The sequence below is a fragment of the Eleutherodactylus coqui genome, chromosome 1, assembly GCF_035609145.1.
Source record: "Eleutherodactylus coqui strain aEleCoq1 chromosome 1, aEleCoq1.hap1, whole genome shotgun sequence".
NCBI classification, from domain to species: Eukaryota; Metazoa; Chordata; class Amphibia; order Anura; family Eleutherodactylidae; genus Eleutherodactylus; species Eleutherodactylus coqui.
Window position 1 is genome coordinate 95,865,478 of NC_089837.1, and position 23,796 is coordinate 95,889,273.

A 23,796-nucleotide genomic window follows, 5' to 3' on the forward strand; every position below is an offset into this window, starting at 1 on the left:
CATCAAGCTTTCAGTTTTGTTAAATTACATGCTATAAGGAAACAACCTATATGATTTAAACCATGTAAGCAGTTTTCTATCTTTTTGATATCAAGGGTGTAATGAAATAGATTTTTTTTTTTTTTTATTTATTTATTTTTTTTAATTAGTGCACTGGAATTTTAAAATTTTTCTACTTCTATGCACCTGCTACTCTTATGGGCGATTCTGTGCACTCTCTATTTGGAGTGTATCCTGACAACGATCAGCCATCAGACCCACAGTTAGGGTTCAAGACATTATGCCTGTTTGGCAGCTGTGCTAGCTCCTGCACTGGTGCCTGCTCCTCAGCCTATGGTGGGTGGGTGGGGGAGCCAGCGGCTTTGGAGACAATCAGGGTAGACTGTACACTACTTGTATAGAAATAGTGTATGGATTTGTGAAATTAAGGCGCATTCAACAGTAAAATAAATTCTGAAATTTTGGATGGGGGAGTGATAAAAATGTAAAAAAAAAAAATTATATTATCACTATATATCATAGCATATTCTACTATTAGGGCTCAGTCACACGGGCGTTTATTGCCGCGATTTGCGCATGCGCATGCGTCCGGCGATTTTTTAAAACCATTGCTTTGCAATGGTATCGGACACATGAGCGCTTTTTATGCGCTCGTCCGATAAATTAGAGAACAGAAATCGCAGATCGCACCTATCTGCGATTCCTGTTCTCTTCTCTATATGCGCTCAATGGGGCCGGCGGCAGCAGCGCCGACCCCAATGAGAACATATAGAAGATAAATCATTCTTCTCTGCCACAGCTGGAACAGCTGTGGCAGAGAAGAACGATGTTTGCCCATTGAATTCATCAGCCTGAGCCAATCAGCCTCAGCCAATCCATGAATTCATGAATGGGTGTGACTGAGACTTGCTTCTGATTGGCTCAGCGCTGAGCCAATCAGGGGCAAGCCTGAGTCACACCCCCTTCACACCCACTGCAGGCCGGCCGCCGGGATCTCCAGCTGCCGGGAGCAGGTAAGTACATACATTTTTTTTATTTTTTCACTTTTCAGGATGCATTGCAGGAAAGGGGTTATATATTTAACCCCTTCCCGACAATTCATCCCACACTCGCCCGCAGCGCTTGCATTCAATGGAGCCGCTGTATTGCCGTCTCCATTGAATGCAATGCGCTGGACAGCGCTGGCCCGTTTCTAATGAAACGCGGCTAGGAGCAGATTTTCGGGCGATTTTTGGGCCGATTTTTGGGCGCCGGTCACGCGATTTGCGCATGCGCATCCGTCATGCGATGCGCAAATCGCGTGAAAAAACGCCCATGTGACTAAGGCCTTAGGCTACACCATAGCTATAGCCTAATAGTAGAATATGCCATTTTATTCTGGTTTTTCATGGATTTCTTGACTGTGAAGTTTACATATAAAAAGACATTTCTATAACCACCCAGAACTTCAAAACATGAAATAGGAATAGCCGAGTTCCATAAATGCCACATTATAAGGATTTTTACTGTAAAAATTTATTCGATTATGGCGTGACATTTTCTGAAAAGTAATATTGCATATGGAAGAAAAAAAAAAAATTATGACATGGTAAATCTTAACTAGACACCCATTTTTGGTGTCTTCCCGATAAAACCCGTAAAAACTCTCAAAACTAGCGATATGGGTGAGGCAGTTGGTGCAATCTCAGGAATTGTAGACATGGCTGCCTCCAGTATCACTGGTATGTTCTATTATGTTCAAAGACAAATAAGTTACAATTGGTCGGTTTCAGAATCATCATGTCAAATGTGTGAAGACAGGGGTCTTAAATGAAACAGAACATGCTTTGTCATTTCTGAAAACAAACAAACAAAAAAAATAATATATAAAAATTGAAAAGAAAAAAAAAAAAAGCAATAAATAAGAGTCACTGATGGAACTACCCCTGAAAGTTCCAAATGAACATGAGCAATGGAACGTTGAAGAAATAAAAAAAAAAACAAAAAAAAAAAACACCAACTTGTCTGTGACCTTCCTAAAATAGATGGGAGTTAATGGCATCAGGAGGAAGAGGCTGCTTTTTCCAGTATGTTGGAGAAAAAAAAAAAAATATTGCAAAAAGTGAAAACTGCCCTTATGGTTCCTTTAATCACCACAGCACTAAAATCTCTCAAATGAGGCCAACCACCGTAGGTCACGAACACTTGCCATTCCCAAGTAATTTGCATTAAAGGATGAAACAAAAATTAAAAAAACAGAAGAAAAAATAAATTTCTTATTAGGAGTGGCAAAGTCACAGGGAGGTGAACCGGATGGAAGGTTGGTCAATTTCTTTCTTGCACAAACACAGTCTCTTGAGGACATAATCCGGCTTCTTGTAACGTGATATCATAGTCCAAGTGTGATAACTTCCGTCGTGGAAAGTTTGTTAGCAGCTCAAACCTCTCATTTGGATATCCTTTCTGCTGCACATGCTTAACCAGAGCCTGAGACAAGAGGAGAACACAGTAACTGAAAACACATTGGATTGGTCAAACCTTTACCTACATAACCCGTATAGCCCCATCACCCAAGAAGGCGGAACAAGGCTATAGTCTTGGGTTATTTACCAAATGCCCAAGACCCTCAGGGACCTTTGGCTCCAGTCCGTGGCCCCTTTTTGAAATGCAAAATAAATTTTGAATTAAATGATTGACATATGACCTCATGTGCCTCAAAACTGGAGAATCCAATTAACCCCTTAGGGTTCAAGCTTTTTTAGTTTTTCCATTTTGGTCCCCCTCCCTTTTTAAAAAAAAGGTAAATCATTTATCCATCTACGTCACTGTATGAGGGTTTGCTTTTTGCCGGACCTGTTGTATTTTTCAATAGTACTATTTAACAAACCATATAATGTACTGAAAAACTTTTAAAAAATTCTAAGTGGAGAGAAATGGGGGAAAAAATGAAAATTACAACATCTTTTGGTTCTTCGGTTAGTTTCTACAACTCACATACTGCAACAAAACAGATATAACTATTCTATGGGTCCGCACGATTACTACAGTATCAAACATTTTTTGTGCTGTACAACTCGTATTTTTTTTTCAAGGAGATTCAATTTAAAAATTATTTTCTGCCGCCATCTTCTGTGTGCAACAGCTTTTTTATTTTTCCGCAGGATGTCCTGTGGTTTGCGTTGGAACCATTTTAGAAGACATACAACTTTTTGATCGCTTTTTATTGCATTTTTCTTTTTGGAGACAGGGTGACCAGAAAAACGCATTTCTGGCGTTCTTTTTCTTTCTGACAACGTTCACCGTGCGGGGTAAATAATGCGTTACTTTTATAGATCAAACTTTTACAGATGCAGCAATACCAAGTATGTACTTTTGTAGGGCAATAGTTTTTTTTTTTTTTAAACATATTACTTTATTTTACATAGTTAGTAAAACTTTTTAAATATATATCTTTTTATTTTAGGCCATACAGGACCCCCGAACATCGGTCAGGGGATTTAAATGCCACTGTCAGAATTGACTGAGGCATTTAAAGGGTTAACAGCTCAGAGCTGTTGCGGACGGCTGCAAGAAACAGCCAGCTGCCACGATGCATGGAGCGAGATCAACCCCTTCATACATATCCTGCAGCTTCAGGATGTAACTGTATGTCCTGTAGCTCTAAGGGCTCATGTCCACGGGGAAAATATGATTTAGGATCCGCAGCGGATTACCTGCACGCGGATCCGCACCCCATAGGGATGCATTGACCACCCGCGGGTACATAAATACCCGCGGATCGTCAATAAAAGTGATTTTAAAAAAAATGGAGCATGAAAAAATCTGGACCATGCTCCATTTTCATGCGGGGCTCCCGCGGGGACGGCTCCCACGGGCTTCTATTGAAGCCTATGGAAGCCGTCCGGATCCGCGGGAGACCTAAAATAGGAATTTAAAGCATTTACTCACCCGCAGCGGTCCGGGAAGCTCTTCTCTTCCTCACGGCCGCATCTCCCTTGCTTCGGCTCGGCGGATGTGCCCGGCGCATGCGCGCGGCACGTCGACGACGTGCCGGCGACGTGCCGCCGGCGTCAGGAATTCATCCGCCGGCCGAAAATGAAGATCCGGCCGTGAGGAAGAGCAGAGCGTCCCCGCCCGCTACGGATAGGTAAATGCTTTTAAATTGCTATTTTCGGCGCTCATGTCCGCGGGGCAGGAGGGACCCGCTGCAGATTCTCCATTGAGAATCTGCAGCGGATCTGATTTTCCCCGTGGACATGAGGCCTAAGGGGTTAAGAGCATCACAACTTGTATGATTTTGCACAATATGTACAAAATATCTTGATACTAGGAGTAACTGCCATTACTTTTTTTAAAGAAAAATCAGCTATATCTAAACAGCTTGATTCATTCTGATGCATTTTTACATCATGTAGTTAAAGGGGTTTTACAGCCTTTTAAAATTGAGGGTTCACCTCATAATGGGCCATTATATCTGATGAGTGGGGGTCTGTCACTAGTAATCCCACTAATCAGCCGATTGCAGCTGTGGCGCTGGTGAGAGCAGCCTCTTCAATGTCTACAACTGAAGAACCACCGATTTATACTTAAACACCGTAATTATAGCGAGTACTACAGACTTGTCCCATTCCCTTCAATAACTCCTTAAACCACACCTTATCTAATATACGTACCATTAATTTGGCCTTTTCTGGTAATGAAATCTGTTCCCTTTTGCCATCTGGGTATCGCAACATGAGCTTTGCTTTGGGACCTGGAAAAAAAACAAAACACAGGAAATAAATTATAAGACAAGATTTCCAGTTGGAGGACAAAGATACCTGGTAATCAGCCCAGTCAAAGCCCTCAATGTTAGGGCTCACTCACACAAGTGTATTTTAGCTGCATGTTACCACCTTCTAAAGCAGCTAAGGCTCAATCCCATATCTACACCTTCTTGGAAGAAGAAAAATTCTGGGTATGGGAAAATGCATGGGGCAGAGAGGATGTTGCCAACACCATCTGAAAAAGGATCTCCATGTCCTACTGTAGATTCGAGAGGGAGAGTTTCTTGGCCTTAAAGGGGTTGTCCCGCGCCGAAACGGGTTTTTTTTTTTTTCAACCCCCCCCCCGTTCGGCGCGAGACAACCCCGATGCAGGGAGGTAAAGAAAGCTCACCGGAGCGCTTACCTGAATCCCCGCGCTCCGGTGACTTCTCTACTCACCGCTGAAGATGGCCTCTTCCTCCGTGGACCGCAGCTCTTCTGTGCGGTCCATTGCCGATTCCAGCCTCCTGATTGGCTGGAATCGGCACGTGACGGGGCGGAGCTACACGGAGCTACACGGAGCCCCATAGAAGACTGCAGAAGACCCGGACTGCGCAAGCGCGGCTAATTTGGCCATCGGAGGGCGAAAATTAGTCGGCACCATGGAGACGAGGACGCCAGCAACGGAACAGGTAAGTATAAAACTTTTTATAACTTCTGCATGGCTCATAATTAATGCACAATGTATATTACAAAGTGCATTATTATGGCCATGCAGAAGTGTACAGACCCACTTGCTGCCTCGGGACAACCCCTTTAAGCATAGTCTAAACAATGGGGGTCAACAAACAGCTGCAGAGTTAAGCCCCATTTCGATGGGACGAATGTTCGGCAAATGATGCCAGACACTCGTCCCCACACATACTCACTTTTGTGCTGCTGCACAGGAGCTAGTATCGCTGCCTCACAGCGGGGAGGCTGGAAGAGATTTCACTCCTCGCGCTCTGCTGTCCCTCTCCATTAACTTAACATAGCGGCCGTTCAATACTGAACGGCTGCCATTTACACTGAATGGTCGATATGTTAAGTCAATGGAGAGGGGCGGGGGAGCGCAAGGAGTGAAATCTCCTGTAGCCTCTCCAACCCCCTGCTGGCCGCTCCGAGCGAGCCACCGATACTAGCTCCCGTGTAACAGCACGAGAGGGAGTGTATGCAGGGACGAGTGTCGGGCATCATTTGCTCGATGTTCGTACTGTCTAAATGGGTCTTTAGGACTGTGGATTCAACAGCCATGCCATCAAATGTAGTGCATGTAAATGTGGATGAAATGCTGGGCCCAGCCACAGCAGATCCTGTCCGAGCGGAAGAAGCCAGGGTGCGTCGACCAGGAAACACCCCAGATCAACATATCAAGGTCGACGTGGCCAGTCCGGCGCTAGGAAGATCATTTGGAATACCCTCCATTTTTGCCTTCATGAGGAGCTGTGAATTTAGGGTAGTTGGCGGAAAGCCATACAAGGAGAACCGATTCCACAGTATCGCTAGGGAGTCCACCGCTTTGGCTTAAGGGTCTCGAATCTGTGACACAAACATTGGGAGCTGACTGTTGAGTCTGGACGCCATCAGATCCACATCTGGTGCATATGTCCGTAAAGACTTTGTGCAGTGCCCACTCTACGGAGTGTACTTGATGGCTGGACTGTGTGCTTCTGCCCAAAATACAATTTCAGCCACCTCCATCGCTTCTTATGCCATCCTCATGGTTTAGGTTCACGATTTAGGGGAGAGAAAAATCCGGAATGGTAAAAACTTCTATACAGGGTGTAGTTAAATATACTGATTCAATGCTATACTCAAGACTGGTGTCCTATACTGATGTAACAATAGCATAGTTTAATAGGATGGCATGCATGCACTACACTATGGTATGGCACATAGGCCCTAAAGGGTCCCAGGACATGGATTTCAATTTTGTGTTGTGGCCCCTGTAAGACAGAGCAAAGATGAAGAGTAGCATGTAAGAAGCTGAACGTCTCTCCAGGTTTTGTGAGACCACTGCTGTGACTTAAGTCAGGAAAGCATACTTGAAGTGGCCGCCTCCTGTCGTGATACATGCATGGACCTATTTCGTTCATTCAAGGGACTGAACACAAATCGATACTCGAATCTCCTTGGGACTACAGTTGATTATTTTCTGGAAGATGTGCTACTATTAAGGCAGAAGCAGGCCACTTAGAGTAAGCTTTCCTTGCTACAGTCCTAGCAGTGGTCACATGGGATCATACCCTGTATACAGTAAAAACGTGCCCAGTCTATAGAATTAAGTAGGAGCAAGATTAACCTTGTATAGCTGGGACACACAGTCTTAATCTAAAAGTCAGCTCATGGTTAAAGAGGGATGTATCACAATAGACTTAATCACCTAACATAGGTGGTGCTGCTCCATTCATTTCAATGGGGCTGATGGATACAGCTGACTATCAGCCTCATTGAAATGAATGGAGCAACGACCCAGAAAATTAGTATTCTAACAAACTTTTGTTCCCGGTCATTGGTCCGTGTGAAAGAATCTTACATTTTACTTGTCCATGACATAGAAGTGCCTGAACCGGATAAGGCCGATGTCATATACAGCATTATACACCTGACTACTTTATGCAGAGAGGGATCCAGGCCAGGGCTGCTTACCTATTGGAACAGTCATCTTAAAAGTAAAATGAAACCTTTGAGTGAAAGCTCCCCCCCCCCCCCTCATCACTATGAAGTGGCCAACCAATTAAAGAGATTACATAGACGCCCCTAGGTGAAGTCTATTACATATTCTATAGGAAATGCCTGCTTCTTCAAATCAAACGCAAATTAAAAGAGTCACTAAGGGAATGTTCACACGTAGCGAATTTTGGTGGCGATCAGCACCAAAATCCACAGCATATTTTGTGGTGCGGAGTCACACCATTTGGTGTGAATTTTGACACAATTTTTAAAGCGGATCCACAGCAGATTTCACTCTTTAAAACCGAAAGGGTGAAGTCTGCTGCAAATCCGCACCATTTCTGCTATGTGCTAAGTACTTCAACAGCTTTTGTACGAGCAAACAAAATCGTGCGATTTTCTCGTGATGCGACAGTGCTACAATTCGCATATTTGTGAAGCCCATGCTTTCCAATTGGTTCCTTCACATTCGCAATGTTTTATCTGATGCCATGTTGCGAAAAAAAAATAAAAATGGCATGCTCAATATTTGAGGGATTTGTGATTTTTTTGTAGCCCACATTTCCCTACGTAGCCTCCTTGTTTATTGCATCTCACAAAACTAGCGATTTTCATGCGATGCATTTTCCCTACCCTTAAAATAAGCCCTAGCTGCATTCCCTGAAAAGAAAAAAAAAAAAACTGGGATACTTACTAGCCGGCTCGGTCCGGGTTCTCCTGACGCTTCCTGAAGCTCCGCCAGGTGTCCTGCAGTCCTCGTTCACCCACAAATGATCACTTCCTGGTTGCGGGATTCCAAAATCCTGCCTCCAGTAAGCGATGGCTCAGAGTGGCTGAGTAGCACCAATGTGAGGGGTGTGGATTAGTTCATCCAGCTCTGCATTAATTGGTTCTTCAAACTCTGCTCAGCCAATCACGTTGTGGAGGCGGGACTTATAAATTGAGCCACAGCATGGATTGGTCATTTAATAAATCCAGCTTCCACAAAGTGTTTGGTTCTTTAAACATAGCTCAGCCAATCAATGCAGAGCTGGATGAACCAATCACATTCCTCACTTTGGTTCCTGGAGGCAGAGTTTTTTAATCCCACAACCAGGAAGTGATCTTCTGTGGGCAAACGAGAACTGCAGGATGCCAGGCGGAGCTCCAGAGAGCAGCAGGACCCAGACAGATAGACGGACGTGATTTTATAGCCGTCGTCCCTGTGAAAGAGGCCTTAGGCTACATTCACACGTATTGCATATCCCCAGTGGAAATATGCTGCAAATCTGCACCAAAATCTACTGTTGGAAGTAAAATTTTGACATGGATTTGACCCCTGCATTTGAAAAGGTGAAATCTGCACCAAAATATGAACCATTTAGTGCAGATTTGCGACTGCAAAAAATATGCCACATGTGAACACATCCCAAAACTTAGAAAGCAGTGCCAAGGTGAACAGGTGAAGAAAAAGAAAAAGAAAGAAAAAAACACTTGTCCCACCGGTCAGTCTGCAGGGATTTGAAACAAACTAATTACAGTGCTGTGACGGGAGCTAATTTCTGTCCGATTGCCCCCTGATGCCTCACCCCACTGTAGGCCAGTGGGGCGAGGATTGATGTGCAACTGACTTTCTAACAGCCAAACACAGGTTTTTGAGAATAAGGGGTAACCTGACCAATTTCTTGGGGCACACAGAAGAAATTCTAGATCTATATTCTACATTTATATATCCATCCATCTATAGCTATATATAGTTTTTGGAGGGTTTTTCCTTTTCTTTTTAATTTAAGACAAAAAGAAAAAACAAGAGCCCAGTTCTGCAGTTTTACATTCTAGTTAATAGTAATATGAAAGTGTTACAAATTTCTGTTTTTGTGCAAAAACTGCAACTTTTTTGAAGTTTCACATCCCTTCTGCCAGTTTTCTGAGAAAGAGGAGGGGCTCAGCGTGAGGTCATTTGACTTCACATTTGCTGTAATTTACACCAGAAACAGGCGTAAATTATAGTGCAAGTCTAGTCAGATTTAGTCACATGTCTCTCAATAAATTAGGTGCAGCTAACTGGTGCTGTAGTCTGCCCTCAAAAAAGGTCAGAAAGGACTACTGAGGGTCCAGGTATAGAGTGCTTTTACACGGGACGATCTGTTAGCCAACAGATGCCAGACAGCTAATGCCAGCGATAATCACTCTTGTGCTTCTACACAGGAACGCACATCGCTGACTTATTGGAGGCGCAGTAGTGAATGGAGGCAGAGCAGACAGTCATTCTTAAGTGAATGACTGACTTCTTACACAGAATACTACATCGTTCAGTTTCTGCATGTAGAAATTGAACGACGAACGAGAAGTGAAAGCGCTGGATGGCAGGAGTCTGAGCGATAATCGTTCCATGTGAAGGCACCTATACTGTTTAGTACTTAATTAGCAATATACTTTCCACTTCAACTAGGGCTGCAAAGCAATTGTTAGGCTGGGTTTACACAAGATGGAAATCTCGCGGATTGTCCACAGTGGGACTGCACGGAAATTCCGCAGGAAATATCTCCCCATAGAGAGAAGAGAGCCCGCAGTGGAAACGGCACCAAAATTGACATGTCATAGATTTGAATTCCGCGCGGCTTGTCAGCAGCGTGTAAACAAAATTTTTGCAAATCTCGTGCACTTTGCTGCTTAGTATCAGTTTTAAAAATGCAACGAAATTTACGTGCGGGGGGGTCCGCATGGAAATTCCGCAGCGTGTAAACCCAGCCAGCCTTAGGGTAAATATACATAGGTGGAAATTCCACGGTGGGATTTCCTGCAGAATTTCCGTTCATGCACGCTGCCATAGGACTGCATTAGATAATGCAAACCTATGCAGACAGGCGCGATTTGACCGCGTGAAAACTCGGGACACTTCAGAGGCCCGCACAGAAACGTCACGGCCGACGTGCCAGCTCTGTACTGCGCATGTGCGGCTGTGCGCCAGCCGGCACATCGCAGTGCAGAGAGAGAAGACGCCGGACGAGTATAAGGTGAATGGCGGGGCACAGGTTGCATCCTGCTGCGAGAATTCTCGCAGCGGGATCCGACTCGGCCGTCTGCATGAGGCCTTAGGGGGTGCTGGGTGTAACGCTACTGGTAACTCAGCATTTTTAAACATTTTTTTAAGAGACCCAAATCTCTTCCTTTAGAAACTTTAAAGTTTGACGAGTTTAATTGTATAAGAAAGCCATGCTCCTTGATTTCAGAAATGAGAACTAGTATAAAAATGGGTTGGTAACAGATGATAAATGCAGACACAGAATATGGTGCAGTACGAACCGTTACTAGTATCTGGACAGTCTTCTGAGGATTCATCATTCCCTAAACTGTCTTTTATATCTTGAGAATCTGTATGAGTTTTTTCAGGTAGCAACTGGTGGTTTGAGGAGTCTTCTACTTCCACAACTGGCTCTGCTCGACTTAAATCATCTTTCCTGTGACTGACGGTTTTAGATGTTGCCTTCCTAGATCTACTGCTGGGAATCTCCTGCTCTGGTAACGACTCCGGCGGCCTTTCCTCCTCTTCTTCCTCGCGATCCGAGCCACAGACGGAGATAAACTCTTCACTGCCAGAATATAGCTCGGTGTCCGACTCCTCCTCATATCGAGTGGCTTGTTTACTGGTTGAAGAGTCAAAATGGGTTTCTTGCAAGGAGGCACGTATTGCTGCTTCCAACTGACTGTCCTCACTTGCATCGATGAGGCTTTCCTGGAGGACAGCAAGAGCATTAATGTGAATTGAAGGAGTAGCATTAAAAGTCCATACACAAAATAAAGAGAACCCCTTTTTTAGTAAACCCATTTGTACCATTACATTAAATAAATGGCCGTTCATGTGATGCAATGATGGGCTGGGTTTATGAAAGTCACTCTTCATTCTCTGTTACAGAGACTCCCCTATACTATATAACTATATGCCTAAATACTTGAGCTTCATGAAGTACTTACAGATCGCAATCGCTTTTTGGGTGGGCTGCTGGAAAGTCCATCAAGCTGGCCATGCTCTGCTAAAAATCCTGTAACTTGCTCCAAAAAGGAGTTAACATCTAATTTTTGCCATTCAACCATCTTCTGGCCTTTTTTGGGGGAAAAAAAAGAGAATAAGGAGAGTCAAAGAATGTAAAGGAAAGAGTTAAAAAAACAAAAAAACAACAACGAACAAGATTAACATCTGTGCAGTCACCTGTACGAGGATCTAATATGGAGACATATGGGAAATCTGATAACTTGTAAAACTGAATGTATCGCTGTCCCTCTTCACTGTCGTGATAAACCTGTGAACACATAATGTTGAAATAAGGACATGTTAGTATTAGAGCGGACAGATTGGATTGCATGAAGGTCCCATCATCAGCTTTCTACACAGAGGAGGACACCAAGTAGTCAGGCACACAACTCCCAGCGTTATCCAAAACATTTTACAGGGAAGCTCCAGAAAGACTAAACATTAGTCTTTCTGGAGCTTCCCTGTAAATCAATGCTGTACGTCTGTGTATTCAGGCACATCTAAGGCTTTCACACTGCAGTCTACAATGTGCATTTGCACTGGGAAAGCTCCCAGCACATAATGTATCCATATGTCCGCGTTGGGCTTCTATATGTTTTTGCTGATGTATGGAACATTTAAAAATATGGGAGCCTTTGGGCAATTGATCCTGCTGAATGCCTGTAAAGTGGCATCCATCAGGAAAGACTCCAGAAGTAGTCAAACCCCAATGGGAAGATCCTGAGCAACACTGCTGGACTATAGAGGATTAAAAACTGTTTAATTTGGGTTTATAAAAACTATACTACATTTAGAAAAAAAGGACTCAGAACCCCTTTAATAAAATCTTGAGACGTAAACCACAGCCATTAATAGTAATAAAATAATAGATTAGGTTTTTTTTTTGTTTCTACATCTCTATAAGCTTACATACACGTTACGTATAAAAGGTGTTTTTACATGGAATTATTATTGGTCAAACCCACCCCCTTCCTCCCCAAAAATGCTAAATTATTGAAGTTTGACAGATAGTCATACAGTGTAAACATGGCCAACAAACGAACCATAATTAGTTCTAATCGTTCATTTTTTGCAAACTAATGATGATTTTCATGCTTATTTGCTAATCATCTGGTATAAATAGTGATTGTTCACATTTACTGCTACAGTAAATTGAACAACTGATTAATCCTGTTAAAAAAGACAAAACACCCCAACATACAATGTCATCGCTGTCAGACACCCAACGCTAACTTTAACCACCTGATGTGGAGCTGTCCGAGGGCATACTCCTCCTAGACGGAGGTTACAGAATTCCTGGGACAACTATTGGGGGTAACGCTTCCACCAAACCCCGCTGTATGTCTGCTAGGTATACTGTATGAAGAGTGGCAATTCCATACCCGCATTTTTCAAACAAAGTGCTGTTTTTGGTGCGGAAGGCTGTAGCATTGCGCTGGATAGATAGGAGACCCCCGATGCTTCCCCAATGGCGTAACCTAGTCAATTCTAGTCTCCCATATGAAAAAAAAAGGACATAAAATAGAAAGTGCCCAGATAAATTTTTATAAATTCCCAATTTGGTGCGGCTCATCAACCACAACCCACACGCAAAACGCATTTCAGCAATTGGTGGACCAAATGGGATCTTCAGCCCATCCATGTGCCATTTAGCCCTTCATGGGAATGGTGATCATATCCAGAATTTTACAAAGTAGTTTTTGAAATTTGTTATGTTACACAATATATACTGTGTTAAGTAATTGCAACAGTTTTGTAATTTTGAACTGTGTTACACTCAGGTTTGTCACTGAGTATTTAATATGCTTTATATTCTCACTAAAACGAGTTTAAAAAAATAAATAAACAAACAAACAAACACAATTTATCTGTGTTTAAAATGAACGCCCGAGCAAACCGTGACATAGTGTGATCGTTCGCTGAGGCGATTTCAGGAAATATAAAAAGGGCAGACTTCTACTTCTCTTCACTTCTGGATTTGGCTAACACCCCCTTTATGCATTAAAGGGGTTGTCTCACGCCGAAACGGGTTTTCATTTTATTCAATAGGCCCCCCGTTCGGCGCGAGACAAACCCAAGGGATGGGTTAAAAAAAAAAAAAACCCCGTTTAGTACTTACCCGAATCCCCGCGCTGCGGCGACTTCTTCCTTACCTTAGCAAGATGGCCGCTGGGATCTTCACCCACGATGCACCGCGGGTCTTCTCCCATGGTGCACCGTGGGCTCTGTGCGGTCCATTGCCGATTCCAGCCTCCTGATTGGCTGGAATCGGCACACGTGACGGGCCGGAGCTACGAGGACCAGCTCTCCGGCACGAGCGGCCCCATTCACCAGGGAGAAGACCGGACTGCGCAAGCGCGTCTAAAAACGCCAGAAGACAGCGAATTTAGACGGATCCATGGCGACGGGGACGCTAGCAACGGAGCAGGTAAGTGAATAACTTCTGTATGGCTCATAATTAATGCACGATGTATATTACAAAGTGCATTAATATGGCCATACAGAAGTGCTGAACCCCACTTGATTTCACGAGACAACCCCTTTAAGCCACTCACGGCCTAGTGGAGGGAACTTACCTGCCAAAATATAAAATGGTCCCGTATTAGCGACTTCACAGAATCATTACTCCAAATGTCCCGATTTAAGCACTGACAAGCAAAATCCTGCACATTCTGGATATTGATCATGAGCCACTTGTTCTTCAGCTGCCCGCACTCCTTCGCCTGGAACAAAAAAAAAAGGGAGGGGGGGGGGGTGGAAACGACACATTACAACTGATAAACTGACAGAGAACGTATTGAGACGAAAATATAGTGATAGAAAGTCAGTTTCCTGGTTGTACTATAGCTCGTGACACTATAGTCGATAAACGTCGTATTTGCAGTTGGGTAACCTGGAAATGGGGTGAAGTGTAGTAATTAACGTTTAACCCCAAAAGGGTCGCAGTGAGAAAGCGTAACTATTAAGCAACTGTTCCATTCTTCTACTTTACGGACTGATACTTTGTCATATACACTTTGTAAAATCTTGTAAAGCCCCTTTAAGCCAATGATTGCCTATAATTGGATTAGCAGCTTGGCTGTCTGCATGTTGAGGCATGTGGTGCTTTTACCTGCCCTCTTGTATTAGTACATTGGTAAGTAAATGGCTGCTGTGATGTTTTGCATGCGAAGAAGTGCATTTTACTGTACTTCCCCCCCCCCCAAGGCATGTTCATTTGCGTCCTGCAAACAAGACACACCGACTGAAATGGCTAATTTGTTCCAGATGTGTTTTTCCAAGCATCTCCTAGCGTATCAAACATCCCCATTGACTTCTACGGGGACTTTGGGAGTGCAAACGTGCAGGAAATTAGAGCACACTGCATTTTCTTTTTGCACGACCAAAATGAACAGGAAAAATACGTGCAGGTTAATAAACCCATTGAAATCAATGGGTTTTATTCACTGCATATTGCTCAAATATGCCCGTATGAAGGGGGTCTAAGGCTTCGTTCATACCACGAGTTAAAGGGGTTGTCCCGCGGCAGCAAGTGGGTCTATACACTTCTGTATGGCCATATTAATGCACTTTGTAATGTACATTGTGCATTAATTATGAGCCATACAGAAGTTATAAAAAGTTTTATACTTACCTGCTCCGTTGCTGGCGTCCTCGTCTCCATGGTGCCGACTAATTTTCGGCCTCTAATGGCCAAATTAGCCGCGCTTGCGCAGTCCGGGTCTTCTGCTGTCTTCAATAGGGCCGCTCGTGCAGAATGCCGGCTCCGTGTAGCTCCGCCCCGTCACGTGCCGATTCCAGCCAATCAGGAGGCTGGAATCGGCAATGGACCGCACAGAAGCCCTGCGGTCCACAGAGAGACAGGATCCCGGCGGCCATCTTCAGCAGGTGAGTATGAAGACGCCGGACCGCCGGGATTCGGGTAAGTACTACCCGGTGTGTTTTTTTAACCCCTGCATCAGGGTTGTCTCGCGCCGAACGGTGGGGGGGGGGGGGGGGGGGGTGTTAAAAAAAAAAAAAAAAAACCCGTTTCGGCGCGGGACAACCCCTTTAAGTCTTATGTCACAATTATACATCATGACCCCTCCTAATGTAAACCTCTAACAGAAGGTTATGACATATCCCACTATACAGGCATACAGTGGAATAAGTTACCCATACCCCACCCCTCAATACAGCACAAGCTCTCAGCTATAGACAGAAGAGACCTACCAATCACTACATCCAATTCCCCCTCCCAGTACTTCATAGGACGCCTCTGTAGTGGCCCCGAAGGTCCCACAGGATGTCACACAGTCACTGGTACTTAAAAATTCCCATTTATGTACTCCTTAGGAGACCAAGCCCAGGAAAAGAGCGCAGTGCAAGTCGGGATATGGGGAAGAGTTACAGTTTTTCAGTCGGAGCAGTTTGAGCGGGAAGTCAGTCAGAGGGAGAGTGAGGAGAAGGAGAGACGTAGCTGGAAGGCAAGCAGCTCCCGACGCGTCTAAATACCAGTGCAGTGTGGAGGAGAATAGGTTGGGATGCTGCCACAAACAGTGTGCGTTACGAGCCCGTTACACTGAAATAAAGAGCAGGGAACGCACAGCCTCACCCCAGCCTTCATTACAGACACAGACCTCATGGTATTCTATTGAGTACAACCCGCAGATAACTGGGACTAACGGGGATCCGGTTCACAAAGAATTCTAAGCAGAGAGCGTGCTTTGAAGAGAACTGTTAACAGTTCTTTGAAAATAGGACAAAACGCTGAACTTTTAGTATGTAAAAAGACAAGAAAATCTGTATTTGCTTTGCCTCACAACATTTGCTCTTAAAAGAGACTTTCGTAAACTGTGTACCTTCGGTTTGCAACAAAAGGCCATGGACTCGTCTCCATTATTTCGTCTCATCTGTTAAGAGTTTACCACCTAAAGGTGCTGGCGTCACCCGTGACAAAACCCCTTGGCATTAGTCGAGCTAAACTCCAAATCCAGTGGCCTCTGTAGCAGCCATTTTGTGGAGAGAAAGATCACAGAGCCACCCGTGACTGCCATCTTGTTTATGCCATTGGTCTACGCCACAGCTGGCTCGCATTCCCAGGGATGCCGCATTGCAGACAGATAAGTTACATGACCTGAGAGAGATCTGCCTCAGACCTTATTCCCTTAAATGGAATTCAGTTGCCCAAGCTTAACCCTTTTCCTCACCAAGCTGCAGACTCAGAAATAGACAGATGCTGCAGGAACGGTGTGAAAAATACCTATGTCGCTGTGCGTGCACGCAGAACAGTCTGGGAAAAGAGCCCCTGCATATCAGCGAAGTCAGTACAGTAACTAGCTGATATGCAGATTTATGTACTTTCTGGCCCCACAAATGGTAGCTCTAGCAAGCTGTAAAGTTTGCATCATCATCCAGGAGAAGTGGCCATAAGGCATTCCGTGTGCTCATAACTGTCCATATATGGGCAGTAATATCACAGTAGCTACCCAAGATATGCGTTTAACGGAGGCTAGTGATGTATGCCATTGACCATAACGGCCTTCGTTAGATCAATTTACCAGACTACAGGCTGGAGCAGCGTAGTCTACTATACTATTTTATTCTGTAAAAAATAAAAATGGAAAGAAAAAAAAAAAACAAAAACGAAACAAACATAAAATTACCAATGGAAAACAGCAATACGGAGACGAAAAGAACAATTTTGGTCTCCATCTGATAATGGACCGCTATTGTACACACTAAACGTTGAGTAGAAACGTCATTTGAGAACATCCTCCTAAGCGATGCCCTCCAAAACATTAATTTGCAATCTACATCAGCTAAATAGAAATGTGCATAAAGTTAGAGATGAGGAGCCCGACTCACAATTTATGGTTACGGGGTGCACTCCGACACAGACGTTAAAGGGTCCTCTCTGGATCTCTTCTTTTACTACATTACTTCTCCTTTTAAGGTGTTCTGAAATCAGAAAAATAACATGTGTAATAGCAGAACTGCCTATGCTATTATCATGTTTTTATTCTATTTCAGCACTCCTTAAAAGTTTCCCTACAGACTGGCATCTTACTTTCTCATAGTTACACCCCTCTACAAAAATAGAGTAATAACTCTGCATTTGTAGAAGCACTCGCTGATCTAGCTTAGAGACAAGTCAATGGGATAAACCAAGACAGAGGTATGGAAAACTATATGTACTAAGAAAGTTTAAAGAATAACTAAAGCTGTAAATTTTTTTCCCCCATAAATCAATAGTAAAAACAATTAGAAACTTTGTAATGCATCTTAGAGAAAAATGCCTGCAGACACAGACAGATCAGATTACAGCTGAGAAGGAAGGAGAAAGATAGGGAGACAGACACAAACACAGCTGCAGCATGGAGGACATTGCACAGCAGTATTGAGCGGTTTAAATCTTAAGCCCCATTTACACGCAAAGAGGATTGCTCAAAATATAGGCAGAATGACAGTGAGATCTTTCTCCTCCTACAGACTGCTATGGGCTACAGCTGCAATCTGATCTATGCAGATGGAAATCCTACTGCCAAAGCCCTAATCTGAGCCCTAACTGCGGGGGGAAAAAGAACAAAATAAAAAACACATCACCCAAGAAGCGCTGTAAGCCCGGTCGCATTGTATTCCCCGAAACTGTTGTAGTCTTCTTTTCTGGCACAGGATTAAAAAACCCCTGCCTCCTGGAAGCACTGCCTCCGATTGGCTGACACTTGGCCAGAGTCACTCTATGAACGGCTGTGATTGGCTAAGCATCAGCCAATCACAGCTAGCACTTCCAGGAGGCGGGGATTTTTCAATACCAGGCCAGAAGAGAAGACGACGACAAGTGCCAGGGACCCAGGGAGAAACTGTAGCGGAGCCACGGACAGCACTTTACTTCTTATTTTTTTTCTTCAGCTATGGCCTATTTTCGAGGTAAGGCTTATATTTCAAGTAAAATATTAGTGGCTCATTAACAGTGTACAGAAATCAGCATTACACAGCACCAATTTCAGACCACTTTGGAATTCCAGAGTAAATAGGCAAACACTTACTGTCTCAAAACTGCCTTTATGCATGAGGTCAATAGGTGGTCGGAATAGATCAGCCAAGGTAGTTAATTTCTTATCGACTGCTCCTCCGTTACGCAATTCCTGTTCTTGTCGGACTGTAAACGAGATTTAGGAAAAATTAGAAATGTGAAAGTTGACAAAGCTCCATTCTGATTTTATACATAAGCATGTAACAGCAAGATCTACTGCAGACAAAGCATATTTCTGATATGATGCACATCATCAAAATGTAATACATAGAAAAGTTTAAAGGGGTTGTCCCGCGAAAGCAAGTGGGGTTCAGCACTTCTGTATGGCCATATTAATGCACTTTGTAATGTACATCGTGCATTAATTATGAGCCATACAGAAGTTATTCACTTACCTGTTCCGTTGCTAGCGTCCTCGTCTCCATGGAGCCGTCTAATTTCAGCGTCTAATCGCCCGATTAGACGCGCTTGCGCAGTCCGGTCTTCTCCCTTCTGAATGGGGCCGCTCGTGCCGGAGAGCTGGTCCTCGTAGCTCCGCCCCGTCACGTGTGCCGATTCCAGCCAATCAGGAGGCTGGAATCGGCAATGGAACGCACAGAGCCCACGGTGCACCATGGGAGAAGACCTGCGGTCCACCGTGGGTGAAGATCCCGGCGGCCATCTTCGCAAGGTAAGTAAGAAGTCACCGGAGCACGGGGATTCGGGTAAGTACTATCCGTTTTTTTTTTTTTAAACCCCTGCATCGGGTTTGTCTCGCGCCGAACGGGGGGGCTATTGAAAAAAAAAAAAAAACCCGTTTCGGCGCGGGACAACCCCTTTAACTGCAAAGATTGTCCAGAGGCCACAATGTAACAGCAGCAGCAAATATTTTAAAAGTGGCATGAAAGTCTATGTTCAGAGCAATTCCCCATACCACATGGGCGCACACAAATATTTCTGCGTTATTAAAGGGGTTTTCTAAGTTGTTCTAAAACTCTGCTTAAAAGACAATAAGGTGGGAAAGAATGTGAGAAAATAAACGAAGCCTCACTTAGCTCTTTAATCCTGAGCTGCTCCAGCTCCATCGCTCCAGTTCTCCTTACCGGTTCACATGGCTGCAGTAAAGTGTCCGCATATCCATACGACACCTGCAGCCAGTCACTGGCCTCAGCGGTCTCATGCTGTATACCACTGTAGCCAACGATTTTAGGCCAATGTGACTGCTACAGCCAGACAATTCACATCTGCAGTCATGGAAACAAACAACAGCATTGTGGACCAAAGCAGTAGGACTGGAGGGGCCCAGGAACAACATGTAAGCAATGCTTCTCAGATGTCCGCACCCACCACCCTTTAACAGAGTTTTTAAACAATCACTTTAAGCAATTGTTATATTTTTGCAGTGGAAGGGGTTTCTTGCAACATTTTTAAACATGCAGCTTTTCAAGTCCTATACAGAAGCCTAAACTGACTAAAGGCCTATTTACACGCAACAATTACTCAAAATTCATTCAAACACTGGCATATGAGCAATAATTGTTGCATGTGAACGCTGCCATTGTTCACTTGTCTGAACAATGATTTTAAGGTCAGCTCAAAATCTATTGTTTAGCCGGAGAGAGAGATAACAGGGACCGTACGCGGTGTTCTGCACAGGAGTCAAGAGATTACATTGTATTCTGCCGACAGCCAATGCGAGAACAACGGAGCTGTGTGCACAGCTCAGACCACATGCTGTACTCTGCAAACAGCTCCCGGAGGCCCCTTTTCATGAAAATGAAGCTGATAAAGTGTTAATGGACATTAGTGTCCATTAACACTTTATGCAAAACGATCGCTAAAACTGTCAATCTTTCAATCGTTTGAAAGATTCTTTGCGTGTAAATAGGCCTTAAGAGACAAAGTCTTTGTTGCACATAGCAACCAATCACAATGCAGCTTTCATTTTAAGAGCAGCAAAAATTAAAACTTGTGCAAAGATTGGTAGCTATGGGCCAATGTCTAACAACTACACTTTTAGCAAAGAGCTCAATGAGAGATGACAGGCAGTTCAGCTTCCCTCTGCCGTCAAACTGCTGCCACTAAGAAAATAGTTTAAACAATGATATACACTATGGAATTGCCGCTTACATCTTGCAAATACAGTCCCAAACATTTTAGGAACACACCGACACTTACTGGTTTCAGTCTGAAAATCCCGGAATCCATCAAATATTGATCGAGCTGGCCTTCGCCTTTTGGGAGCTAGAATACAAAATAATTAAAATATACTCACTGCACTGTACAGCTCAACGGATTAAGAAAATAATATGTACAAGACTACATTTATATGGCTGTATCTGAGGGCACCTATCGACAAAAAAAAAAAAAAAAAAAAAAAAAAAGGGGGAATAGACTGGACCCAGGAAACTGCAGACCTGTGAGCCTGACTTCTATACCTTTGAACAATTAAACAGCATGTATGCAAGTACTCGGATGAAAATGCAGTAATTAACCAGAGCCAGAATGGATTTGTAACAAACAAGTCATGCCAGACTAATCTAATTTCCTTCTATGACAGAATCACAGTCTGGGTTGATTTGACAAAGTATCTCATACCATACTTAATAAAAAAACAAATATGGGATTGACAAGACAACTGTGGATCATACTCAGAGTAGTCATAAATGGCTGCACATTCAAGTGAAAGAATGTCTCAAGTGGGGTACCACAAAGCTCTGTCCTAGGCCCAGTGTTGTTCAACATTTTATAAATGTAAAAGAGGGAATTGAGGGGAAACTGATCAAATTTGCTGATGACACAAAGCTAGGAGGGATAGCTAACACTAGGGAAGAGAGAAAGGATTTAAAAAGATCAAGAAAAGCTTAAACAGTGGGCGGCGACTAACAGAATGGTATTTAACAAGGAGAAATGCAAAGTCCTACATCTGGGCAAGAAAAGTGAAAAAAATAGCACAGACTGAATGGGAGGAATTGGGCTAATTAGCAGCACATGTGAAAAAGACTTGGGTATACTAATAGATCACAGACTGAACATGAGCCAACAGCATGACGCAGCAGCAAAAATAGGTATACAATTCTGGGATGTATTGAGTCTAGATCACGTGAGGTTATTATTCCCCTCTAATCTTCTTTAGTCAGACCTCATCTGGAATACTGTGTCCAGCGCTAAGCACCCCAAATAGAAAACAAAACACCGACAAATCGGAGAAAGTTCAAGAAGGAGCCACCAGGATGGTGGGCAGTGTGCAACTCATGTCTTATGAGGAGGGTTAGAGGATCTGGGAATGTTTAGCTTGCAAACAACAAGGCAGAGAGGAGACTTAAAGGGGTTGTCACGCGCCGAAACGGGTTTTTTTTTTTTCAATAGGCCCCCCGTTCGGCGCGAGACAAACCCAATGCATGTGTTAAAAAAAAAAAAGTTTAGTACTTACCCAAATCCCCGCGCTGCGGCGACTTCTTCCTTACCTTAGCAAGATGGCCGCCGGGATCTTCACCCACGATGCACCGCGGGTCTTCTCCCATGGTGCACCGTGGGCTCTGTGCGGTCCATTGCCGATTCCAGCCTCCTGATTGGCTGGAATCGGCACACGTGACGGGGCGGAGCTACGAGGACCAGCTCTCCGGCACGAGCGGCCCCATTCAGAAGGGAGAAGACCGGACTGCGCAAGCGCGTCTAATCGGGCGATTAGACGCTGAAATTAGACGGCACCATGGAGACGAGGACGCTAGCAACAGAGCAGGTAAGTGAATAACTTCTGTATGGCTCATAATTAATGCACAATGTACATTACAAAGTGCATTAATATGGCCATACAGAAGTGTATAACTCCACTTGCTTTCGCGGGACAACCCCTTTAATAGCTGTCTACAAATATCTGAAGGGCTGTCACAGTGCAGAGGGATCAGCCCTATTCTCATTTGTACAAAGAAAGCCTAGAAGCAATGGAATGAAACAAAGTGGGGAGGCGAAGATTAGATATTAGACAGTGAGGGTGATGAATGAATGGAACAGGTTACCACGGGAGGTGGTGAGTTCTCCTTCAATGCAAGTCTTCAAACAGAGAGGCTGGACAAATAACTTTCTGTGATGATTTAGTGATCCTGCACTGAGCAGGGGGTTGGACCCGATGACCCTGGAGGTCCCTTCCAACTCTACCATTCTATGAGTGTGCCATTTTTGCCATCATTTGAAGCCCCGCTGATTAAACACTTATCACTGGAGAGGTGCTAAAAGGTCTGCAGTGGGGAAAGCCCTTTATCACTGGAGTCTATAGAAGACCGTAGGCTTATACATTGGCATACTTCAGCGGAAAGCTCGGACGTTCTATAAACAGATCCCATAAGAAGACTCCTCATACATGCACATATATGAGCCGAGTAAACAAGTCTGTGACAACCCCAAAAGACACCAACCAGATAACCGCAAATACTCAAACCTCTTACCGCCAAACATTTCTGGCTCCACGAGGATTTCTTGTTTCTGTGGTATAGGGGCTCGAACATCATCTCTGAAACAAAAGTCAGCACATCACGGGTCAGTACAGAAATATACAACAGTATAGGGCGGTATTACTGGTAAGAACATGGTTATATTGTGGCTCTCAATCAGTGTAAGGACGACATGCCTACAGACCACACGTTCCATGAGCAACGTGGATACAAAACAGGGCGTCACGTGACAGTCCCATTAACAGTAGAAGAGAGAAGGTGAAAACAATAAAATTTCCAGTGAGAATTATCAAAAGAAAGAGTGAGAAGTAACCTGCAAATCAGAAAAACGGTGCCGCTTCTGAGGGCAATGTGTCATGGGCCAAAACAGCTGGACAATAAAAAACAGCGAGAAGCATGAAGGAAATTCTCGTGCCTTCTTGTATAAATACGCAGTGAATACACATGCATCTTTTTGATGCGCTCAAGCAACTGCAAAATAACTCCAAAATAAGACATGCTATTTTTCTCACACACGTTAAGCGTACGAGTGAAAGAGCGGATGTTTGCATACCCCCAATGAAAGTCTACCAAGTTTATATTGTCCGTATTATGTGCATTTAAATATGCGCCTAACATGAATGACAAATATACCTATGTGGGTGAGCCCTAAGAGTATGATCACACATCACAGACTAGGGGCTCATTCACGAGTGTATATACGCTCCATATCATGTATGTATTTTTTATGCACGTAGTACAGAGCACTGACTCCCCATTGATTTGCATTGGGGCATTTAAACTTATTTATGCATGTAAGGAAAAAATAAAAATAAAAAATTCAGCATGTCCTATCTTGATCCCCATTATGGACCGAAACAGCATCATTACATGGGAGCATTCAGAAGCCGATCAAGGTGCTTA

General features: G+C 43.8%; 1 protein-coding gene across 1 annotated transcript in view; it reads right to left on the reverse strand.

Moving 5' to 3' along the window:
• Nucleotides 1-1,497: 1,497 nt before the first annotated feature.
• UBXN7 (UBX domain protein 7) overlaps nucleotides 1,498-23,796 on the reverse strand; it is a 30,048-nt gene continuing 7,749 nt past the window's right edge. Inside the window, exons 3-11 of the mRNA XM_066598136.1 lie at nucleotides 22,888-22,952; nucleotides 20,621-20,686; nucleotides 18,477-18,589; nucleotides 14,025-14,171; nucleotides 11,626-11,716; nucleotides 11,391-11,518; nucleotides 10,722-11,151; nucleotides 4,653-4,732; nucleotides 1,498-2,466 (exon numbers count right to left, since the gene is read on the reverse strand). Of these exons, the coding sequence (XP_066454233.1) occupies nucleotides 2,305-2,466; nucleotides 4,653-4,732; nucleotides 10,722-11,151; nucleotides 11,391-11,518; nucleotides 11,626-11,716; nucleotides 14,025-14,171; nucleotides 18,477-18,589; nucleotides 20,621-20,686; nucleotides 22,888-22,952 (1,282 nt within the window). The 3' untranslated portion in view covers nucleotides 1,498-2,304. The remainder of the gene's footprint in view (nucleotides 2,467-4,652; nucleotides 4,733-10,721; nucleotides 11,152-11,390; nucleotides 11,519-11,625; nucleotides 11,717-14,024; nucleotides 14,172-18,476; nucleotides 18,590-20,620; nucleotides 20,687-22,887; nucleotides 22,953-23,796) is intronic.